This window comes from Colobus angolensis, unplaced genomic scaffold, assembly GCF_000951035.1.
Source record: "Colobus angolensis palliatus isolate OR3802 unplaced genomic scaffold, Cang.pa_1.0 Scaffold164, whole genome shotgun sequence".
NCBI lineage: Eukaryota > Metazoa > Chordata > Mammalia > Primates > Cercopithecidae > Colobus > Colobus angolensis.
Window position 1 is genome coordinate 5,872,476 of NW_012114755.1, and position 10,062 is coordinate 5,882,537.

At 35.4% G+C, this 10,062-nt stretch overlaps 1 protein-coding gene across 1 annotated transcript in view; it reads left to right on the forward strand.

The window, feature by feature from the left end:
• Positions 1-10,062, forward strand: part of ANO5 (anoctamin 5) — a 72,242-nt gene that overhangs the window by 44,685 nt on the left and 17,495 nt on the right. Inside the window, exons 14-16 of the mRNA XM_011937528.1 lie at positions 489-711; positions 3,042-3,211; positions 3,864-3,961. Coding sequence (XP_011792918.1) covers positions 489-711; positions 3,042-3,211; positions 3,864-3,961 — 491 coding nt within the window. The remainder of the gene's footprint in view (positions 1-488; positions 712-3,041; positions 3,212-3,863; positions 3,962-10,062) is intronic.

Below are 10,062 nucleotides of genomic sequence, written 5' to 3' on the forward strand. Positions count from 1 at the left end.
TCCCATCTACTAAGGAGGCTGAGGCAGGAGAATCGCTTGAACCCGGGAGGCGGAGCTTGCAGTGAGCCAACATTGCGCCACTGCACTCCAACCTGGGCAACAGAGCAAGACTCTGTCTAAAAAGAAAAAAATGCAAAAGAACATTCCTAACTTAAGGACCATATAAGATCAGGCAAGGCCACAGGCAGGATTTGGCCTTCTACTATAGGTTGCTACTCCCTACTAAAGGATAAGCCTAGAGGATGAACAGTGAAGACGTTTCTTTTAGACTTAACCAGCAGCTAGTATATGCCTTATCTTTAACCCTTTTACCTTGCCAGTGTTCACATCTTGCCATCTAGGGAAAGAGAGACTGACTTAGTTTGCTTTGCACATGAGACCTGCTAAACTTCATATAATGAGATTAACAGAATAATCAATATGTTAGATATGTATTCCTAACAGAGATGCAGAGACCCAAATAGCAGTTCTTTGTTTTCCTTTCCCAGATGTCTCTTGTCGTCACCAGTATGGTAGCTGTAATTGTGTACCGCCTGTCAGTCTTTGCTACATTTGCTAGTTTCATGGAAAGTGATGCATCCTTAAAGCAGGTCAAAAGCTTCCTTACTCCTCAGATAACCACATCACTCACAGGATCATGCTTGAACTTTATTGTCATCTTGATCTTGAATTTCTTTTATGAAAAGATATCTGCGTGGATCACAAAAATGGGTAAGCTCGCCAAATCATTAGTGTGATTCTGAAGAATGATTCTTATTGATGCTATATGTCTATTTTGGATCAGCTCCCCAGGAGTTCATTTTTAAAGAGTACCTTTTAAGGCAATTTTTCTCTATAGGTAGACTCATATCTGCTATTTCAAAATTGCTTAAGAGCCACAATTCAAGGTCCATTATAACGGAAGCAGCAAAAAGAACTGAAAAAAATATATAAGAATTTGGACTCAGAAATTTATCTTTCTGAGAATTCTTGTCTTAATTCTCCCTTGATGGGTCTAGTTGAATCCTAAGAAAAATAATCACTTTACTGAAGACACAGATAATTGTTATTTCATGTGTATGGTTCTTAGAAAGTATTGATTTTGGAAGTTATTCTGAAAAAACAGAAAAGTCAGCTTCTCCTAAATAAATCTAAATTTTAGTGCTTTTCTTTTCTACTGCCATCTCATAGAACTTGGATTATTTTCTTGTTAAAATATTAAAATTTCTACTTAAAGCCACGGGGAAAGTAATTGAAAGGGATCACAGGTTAAGTGAGAGATTGAGTTAGGTACAGCGGCACAGAGCACAGTCGCTTTTGCTCTTTTTCCTGGCAAGTTAGCAGTAAGATCGGAGACTCAAATGAAGGCATCAGCCTCTTCTCTTAGTGTTCACTCCAGGGTTCAAGCTCCTTTGAATCTGTTGTACATAGACATCATGGCCGATGTCAAGCAAAAGACCACATTATTCAGTCAGCTCTGGAATGAGCACTGAGATGAGACTTTCATGATATACTATCTTCAAATGTAGAGTTCTCTCTCATTTTTACTTCTGCTGTCAACAGTGAGAAAATCACAGCAGATAAATTGCTTTTAAAAGCACCTAAAAACTCACCATTTTCCTCAGTGGGAAAAAAAAAGTCATTCAAGTTCACATTACAGGTTTTGTGGGAATACAGCTACATTTCACTAAAATGGGGGAGTTATCTGTGTCTTTAAAATATTTTGTGATACTTTCAGTATTGCTGAAAGTGTCATGATTTGGCTGGATCAGCTCATGCTACTGGGAGATCATCAGCTCAGGAAAACATACTTTTCTACATTTTTGTGCTTCATGACCCTCTATTGCAGAGTGAAGATAATTTAATAGTTTGTTATCTTTAGAATTCATTAAATGACAGATCATGATCATGCATTTTAAATAAAGGAGAGGGAAAATGTGTACTATTTCTGCCACTATTTGCTAATCACATTATTTTCAAAATTAATATAGCCATTGAATTCATGAGAGGGCAACACAATTCTGTTGGAAATCATCCCCGCCCTTGATGTGAGCTTATTTTCTTCAAACCTGATTGTAAACAGATGAGTTCTAGTGGCTTATAGGATAGCAGATAGTGTTTGGAGATGAGCATAAGTTTCTTATTTGGTGTATTAGTTCGTTTTCACACTGCTATAAAGATACTACCTGAGACTGGGGAGTTTGTAAAGGAAAGAGGTTTAATTGACTCACGGTTCACATGGCTGGTGAGGCCTCAGGAAACTTAACAATCATGGTGGAAGGTAAAGGGGAAACAAACACCTTCTTCTTAAGGCAGCAGGAGAGAGAGAGAGTACATGGGGAAGTGCCACACTTTCAAACCATTAGCTCTCAATTGGCCAGGTGTGGTGGCTCATACCTGTAATCCCAGCACTTTGGGAGGCTGAGGCAGGTGGATCACAAAGTCAGGAGTTTGAAACCAGCCTCGCCAACATGGTGAAAGCCTGTCTCTACTAAAAATACAAAAAAATTAGCCAGACGTGGTGGCACACGTCTGTAGTCCCAGTTACTCAGGAGGATGAGGCAGAAGAATTGTTTGAACCTGGGAGGCAGAGGTTCCAGTGTGCCAAGATCACACCACTGCACTCCACCTGGGTGACAGAGTGAGATTCCATCTCAAAAATAAATAAATAAATAAAACCATGAGCTCTCTTGAGAATTCACTCACCACCAAGAGAACAGCATGGGGGAAACCACCCCCATGATTCAATGTCCTCCCACCAGGTCCCTCCCTTGACACGTGGGAATTACAATTTGACATGAGATTTCACTTGGGACAGAGTGCCAAACCATATCATCTGGGTTTGAATGTAACCCCAAGACAAGAATGCTGTCTCTCTGACTGTGGTAACAACAGCTTCCTAGGCTTTTCCAGTGGTTAGTTTAATACAAAGTGTGTAACAGAAAATCTAACACAAATCTGTAGTTACTTGATGTTCACTTCTCCCAGGGAGTACGAAGTTCAAGGAAAAATAAGAAGATGCACTAAACATTTTTTTTTTTTTTTTTTTTTTTGCTTAATAGAAATTCCTCGAACATACCAGGAGTATGAGAGCAGTCTTACCTTGAAAATGTTCCTGTTTCAGTTTGTAAATTTTTACTCATCCTGCTTCTACGTAGCTTTCTTTAAAGGGAAGTTCGTAGGCTATCCTGGAAAATACACATATTTATTTGATGAGTGGAGAAGTGAAGAGGTAAGAATTTCCTTGTGAGGTGAGGTGAGGTGTGTAGCTTCAATACCTCAGTATTAACCACTTTCTGTGTGCCAAGCACTGATTCGCATCTAAAAAATTACAAAAGACATCTAGACACCGACTGTATCCATAGAGAGTATTGCTCACAGATGAATCCTGTCATTTGATAAACTTCTCAGTTTATTTTTGAGCAAGAATTTACATTTTGCCTATAGTTTGGCAATAGAATATGAGACATAAAATGACATAAAGTCTTTATTCCTAAAAATTTCCTGCAAAGGAAGACTAATTACTTTCTGTAGAAATGGTTCCACTGTAGGTAGTAGAGTTAGAACAGATCCATGGTTTCCAAATTTTGGAGAATGGAAGATATAACAATTCCCAACCCTAACCCAGATATAAAGACTCAGAATTTTCTAAGAATGAGACCCAGAAATCTGTGTTTTTTAACACAGTTCATAGATGAATCTAATGCAGCTAGCCTGGCACTGGTCTGTGATCAGGTTTGGAACTATTGGACTAAATATATCTTACCCCTTCCAACCAAAACCTTGAGATTCTAATCTTACGGTTTAGGGTTTCCTTTAGGTGTTGCAAATTTCCATCTTTTTGATCATTCAATTCTGTTTTCTCCCATCTTGCTTCTTACTAGTGTGATCCTGGAGGCTGTCTTATAGAATTGACAACGCAATTGACCATTATAATGACCGGGAAACAGATTTTTGGAAACATTAAAGAAGCCATTTATCCGTATGTATGACTTACAGGCTTTTTATTTGATTTAAGTAACCTCTTTATTTGATTTAAGAGATTTCCTCTGGAACAAGGTGGAATTTTTTTATTATCATGGTGCCTTTGTTAGAAAATGTTTAAGCCAAAAGAAAGCTTTATTTTTAATCAACAGTGAAGGTTGCGTTAAGGTAATATAAACTGTTATTTTTTATTTATTTATTCATTTTGGTTTGATGGCTGGCAAGGTTTTAAAAATTTATTTCACAAATAATAATTATCTGTATTTATGAGGTACAATATAATGTTTTGAATACAATCTTTTAAATGTGCATTTTTGTTACTTTTCTCTCCTGTGAAGATTTCACTGGGACATCTAAATGCTATATCCTCTGCAGTTTATTCTACACGCTGTGTATTATTTCTGAATATTACTAAAAGGTGAACTTTGTAAAAATATCCACGTGTCATGCAATCTAGGCATAAAAATAGATTGTAAATGAAATGATGGAGACTTTCAGGTCAATACATGAAAGATTGCTCTCTGATCAAAACACAGCAATAATGAATACATTATAAAAAGAGAAAACTAAACTGACAATTTATCTCAAATAGTGGATGGACATTGTCATGGATAAAAAGAGAAAGAATTATAAAATCATAAGTCTACGATCCTGCACGGCTCCTAGTTAGGAAATGACTGTGTCGGGGTTTGGTATGCAATATAAAGTGGAGTAAAAGTGCTCCACTTAATACAGAGGCTCATCCAGTTTAACTGCACTTGAAGCCAGAGACTGGGTTTATTCTCACTCATGAAGGAAGATTGCAAACACCATCCCTGCACCTTCCCACCTCCAATATATATACAATTTCATAGTGCCACTTAGGGATCTATTTCAAGTACTAAGAAAAGAAGAGCACAGACTTATCCTCACAAATGGTAATAAGTGTGAGCCTAGCCTTCTAGTTTCATGCTTAGATATACCACGTCGATAAGGGAAATAGCCAAACTTTTCCTTTTTTTTTTTTTTGAGACAGAGTCACACTGTGTCGCTCACACTAGAGTGCAATGGTGCAATCTCAGCTCACTGCAACCTCCACCTCCCGGGTTCAAGCAATTTTCCTGCCTCAGCCTCCTGAGTAGTTGGGATTACAGGCACATGCCACCACACCCAGCTAAGTTTTTGTAATTTTAGTATAGACAGGATTTCACCATGTTGACCAGGCTGGTCTGGAACTCCTGGCCTCAGGTGATCCGCCTGCCTCAGCCTCCCAAAGTGCTGGGATTACAGGCGTGAGCCACCGTGCCTGGCCCCCAAACTTTTATTTTAAGTTCTAGCTCTAGATTGAGAACCTGGAGGGCTGAATGGAGACAATACCTAAACCAAACAGAAGATGGGGGATACATATGCACAGAGAGGGAGAGAGACAAAAGACAGGGGAGGTAAAAGAATTTAAAAAATTTAAAAAAAAAAAAAAGCAAATTAACAACAAAAAACCCCGAGTCTTCCTAATAACCAGAATTTCAAAATGTGATAATATTTAATGCTGCAAAGGCTGTGAACAAAATTAATTATTAGAAAGCGAACTTACTCCAGCTGATATTTCTAACTAGAATATTCTGGCAAAGCCCTTAAAAATGATGTTGATAATACTAACAACATAAGGGAAGGTGATACTGTCATTAAAACAGATAAGGAAATAAATAAAGATGGACAGAAATGAAATAAGAATAAGTAAATATGAAATGGAAGCAATTGCACATACGTGAAAAATTATACTTTAAATAATGAGTACAATAGATGGGAAAATTCCAGAGTACAATTCCAGCCTGGACATGTTTGAAGAATATATTAGTGAATTGGAAAATAATAGTGAGAAATACCTACCTTATACAGTGTAACAAATATATGACATTTAATAAAAATAAAATAAGGGTATGTTAGATTAAGAGGCTTCCACATTAATCTACTAGTAGTTCCAGAAAAAGGTAATTGAGTGAATGGTGAAGGAAAAAATATTTGAATAGGTAATTGCTGAACATTTTTCAAAAATGAGGAAAAACACAAGTTTCAGAAATGGAAACAAATTCTAAGTATGAATCAAGATACTAGAATTCAATTCAAGACCGTATAATTCAGTTCACACCCAGATTCATTATGGTGAAACTACAGAACACCAAAGATAAACAGACAATCTTTAAAAATCTTAGATGAAAAAGATTAACTTTATTCAAATGAATGTCATCTATACTATCATCAACTTCTCATCAATAGCATTAGATGCCAAAAGATGGTATTTTCAAGGTTCTCAGTGAAAATAATGTTCCCTTTTCATTTCTAGAACCAGGTTAACTATTATTTACAGTGCTGGTAAAATAGACATTTTTAGACATGAAAAGACTAGGAGAGTTTGCATGTATAGATTGTCATGGAAAGAACTACTGAAAGATTTTCTTGAGCAAAAGGAGATCACAAAGTGAAAGTACAGGATGCAAGAAACATTGGTTAGCACAGAATTTATTAGCTCCAAACAAATGAAATAATTTTGTAGAACCTAAAATCCTATAGAATTTGTGTAGGGAGAACTATAAAATCTTAATTAAAGAAATTTTAAAACTATATAAATGGTGAGAAATATCATGTTGGTGGTCAATTATCTGCAAATTGATGTATCAATTTATTGTTGCTATAATCAAAATATCAGCAGAATTTTTACAGCTATAGACAAGTGGATTCTAAAATTTATATGGAAGGCCCATGAACTAAAATAACCCAAAGAAGTATGATAAAAGAAGAATAAAGCTGTAGGAAATACCCTACTCAATTTGAAAGCTTACTAAAAACTATATTAATCAAGACAAGGTAGGATTGGTGAAGGGATAGTTATTTAAACCAGTGGAATGGAGTAGAGATTGTAGAAACAGCTACTGCAGAAATTTGTGCTCTAGCCAAACAGGACCATTTAATTTAAGACAGGTGCAAAAACAATTCGTTGATGAAAGAGTAGGTTTTTTCGTAAGTGGTGTTGGAACAATTGGACATCCCATATGCAAAATAATAAAAAGCTATGTGAAATTTACAACTCATTTATAAATGAACTCAAAATGGATTATAGACAAAACTAGTTCTTAAAAAAGCAAGGAAGTGATTATTATAAAATATAAGATAATGGCTATGGATGTGGGGATTGAAGAATTTATAAATGGAATGAAGCACATGAAAGAGCTTCCGAAATTTCTAGCCATGTTCTCTTTCTCTTTCTTGAACTGGGTGATCTCTTTTCCACTGTGACTTCAGTTACAGTATGCTCATCTGTTTGACAGTGTCTCAGAAATCACAGGTGCTTTTTCCTCTTTACATCATTCATTTTTCCTCTTTGTGTTTTAGCTTGAGTATAAGGAATATATAAATGTTCCTCTTAATCCACATTTGCTATAGTACTTCATACTGTCTTATTAATTTTTGTCAACTGGGGGTTATAAATGATATCTCATTTTAGTATAATTTTTTCTGATTAACAACACGAATAAGCATTTTTGACCATATTTGTTTCCTTTTCGATTAAATGCTTGTTCATGTTGTTCAACCATTTTCCTACTTGTCAATCTTTTTTTCAATTTATTTCTATGAATACTTTTAAACTTCTGGTTACTGGTTTTTGTTTATTTGCTTCTTTTTTGGTTATATATATTGAAAACATTTTATTCTAAGATAACTGTCATCTTTTTATTTTTTAATAGTATGTTTAGGTCACAGTGTCACAACCACAGAATTATTGATATAATTCTTAGTTGTGGGGTATGGGTTATCCTTTGCATTGTAAGATGTTTAACAGCATCTTTGGACTCTATCCACTAGATGCCAGTAACCCATCCCTCTCCAGCTGGGACAACCAAAATATCCCCAGAGAGTGCAACTGTGTCACTGTGGGCAAAATTACTCCCAGTTGGAAACCATTGCTTTAGATGCACAAAATTACATAACTTTAATATGGTAGAATTTATCAATCTTTTATTTTGTGGGTTAGCATTTTTAAACAATTGTTTAAGAAATATTTTCCTACCCGGGATTATAAGACATTTTCATTATTATTTCCTATATCTGTTAAAGTTATGCCAAAAGTAAGGTTCTAGGCAAAATACTGGATATGCAGATGTACTGATAAAAAGTTATATGGAAACACACAGACATACACAAAGATATTCTCATATTCTTACTTCTAAATTTTTTATACATTTTAACATTATTGTTTTTCACTTTCAAATTCTAAATATATATGGACAGGATTTTTACATTTGATATGAGATACAAGTCTATTTTGTACATATATGTGTATATATATCTATAAACTATATATTGTATAAACGCTTATATTACCATTTATTGAAAAGTTCCTTTTTCCTGTGCTCCATCATCTACAATACTATTCATCTACATACAATATTATCTACAATACTTTTTATGCCATATAAACACCGTCCACATGCCATATAAACACTATCTACATGCAATATAAATACTATCTACAATTATACCAAGTGCAAGGCTATTTCAAGTTTTCCATTCTATCCCAAGATTTGTTTATCCCTGTACCAGTACAACAATCTCTCTCTTTTTTTAACTGTTAAGTTCAGAGGTACATGTGCAGGTTTGTTACACAAGTAACTTGTGTCATGGTGGTTTGTTGTATAGACTATTTTATCATCCAGGTATTAAATCTAATACCCAATAGTTATTCTTCCTGATCCTCTCCCTCTTCCCACACTCCACCTTCTGATAGGCCCCAGTGTGTGCTGTTCCCCTCTATGTGTCCATGTGTTTTCATCATTTGTCTCTCACTTATAAGTGAGAGCATGTGGTATTTGGTTGTCTTTTCTTGCATTAGTTTGCTAAGGATAATGGCCTCTAGCTCCATCCATGTTCCTGCCAAGAACACGATCTTTTCTTGTTCTTTTCTGTGGATGCCTAGCATTCCATGGTGTATGTGTACCACATTTTCTTTATCTACTCTACCACTGATGGACATTTAGGTTGATTCTATGTCTTTGCTATTGTGAATACAGTACTACAATCTCTTAACTAATACAGTTTTCTAAGTCTTGATATCTAATAGGGCAACATTTATCAACTTATTTTTTATCTGTAGAACTGTCTTGGCTATTCTTGGCCTTTTATCAATCTATATAAATTTTATAAACATCTTGTCAGATTTTACATGGAAAACTAATTTGGCTTTTTCATTGAAATTATATTTTAATTGTTTCAATATAAACAGTTGAATTTTTAAAAATAATACCAAGCCTTCTTACTCGTGAACACTTAAAATGGACTTTAATGAATTCTAATAAATATTTTAAACTTCTACATATAGGTCTTATAAATCTTTTGTCACATCAATTTCTAGGTAGTTTTTATTTGCTATTGTAAATGATATCTTTTTAAAAATATATATGTTTTCTACTTGTGTGCTGTGGGTGTACAGGGATGAAATATATTAATAAATCCTAATATTATTTCTAATTATTTTGTCTGACTTCACTTGGGTTTTCTATTCAATCACATCACTGTTAATAATCACAGATTGCTCCTTTATTTCCAATGATTTTGCCTTTCTTATTTTATTTTACGGCTGAGATCTCCAGTAATCTTGAATGTGATCATGCAAATTCTTATTTTGTTCTTGATTCTAAAGTGAATGCTTCAGATTTTTCCCTATTATGAATGATGTTTGCAGCCTGGTGCATTGGCTCATGCCTGTAATCCCAACACTTTGGGAGGTTGAGGAGGGAGGATCGCTTGAGCCTAGGAGTTCAAGACCAGCCTGGGCAACAAAATGAGACCCCCTCATACAGAATAAAATTTAAAAATTAGCCAGGCATGAAGGCACATGCCTTTAGTCCCAGCTATTTGAGAGTGGAGGCAGGAGAAAAGGTCAAGGCTGCAGTGAGCTGTGATTGCACCACTGCACTCCAGCCTGAGTGGCAGAGTGAGACTCTGTCTCAAAAAAGAAAGAAAGAAGACAGACATAGAGGAAGATAAAAGGAGAGAGAGAAAGAGAGAGAGTGAGAAGAAGGAAGGGAGGGAGGGAGGGAGGAAGGGAGGGAGGAAGGAAGGAAGGAA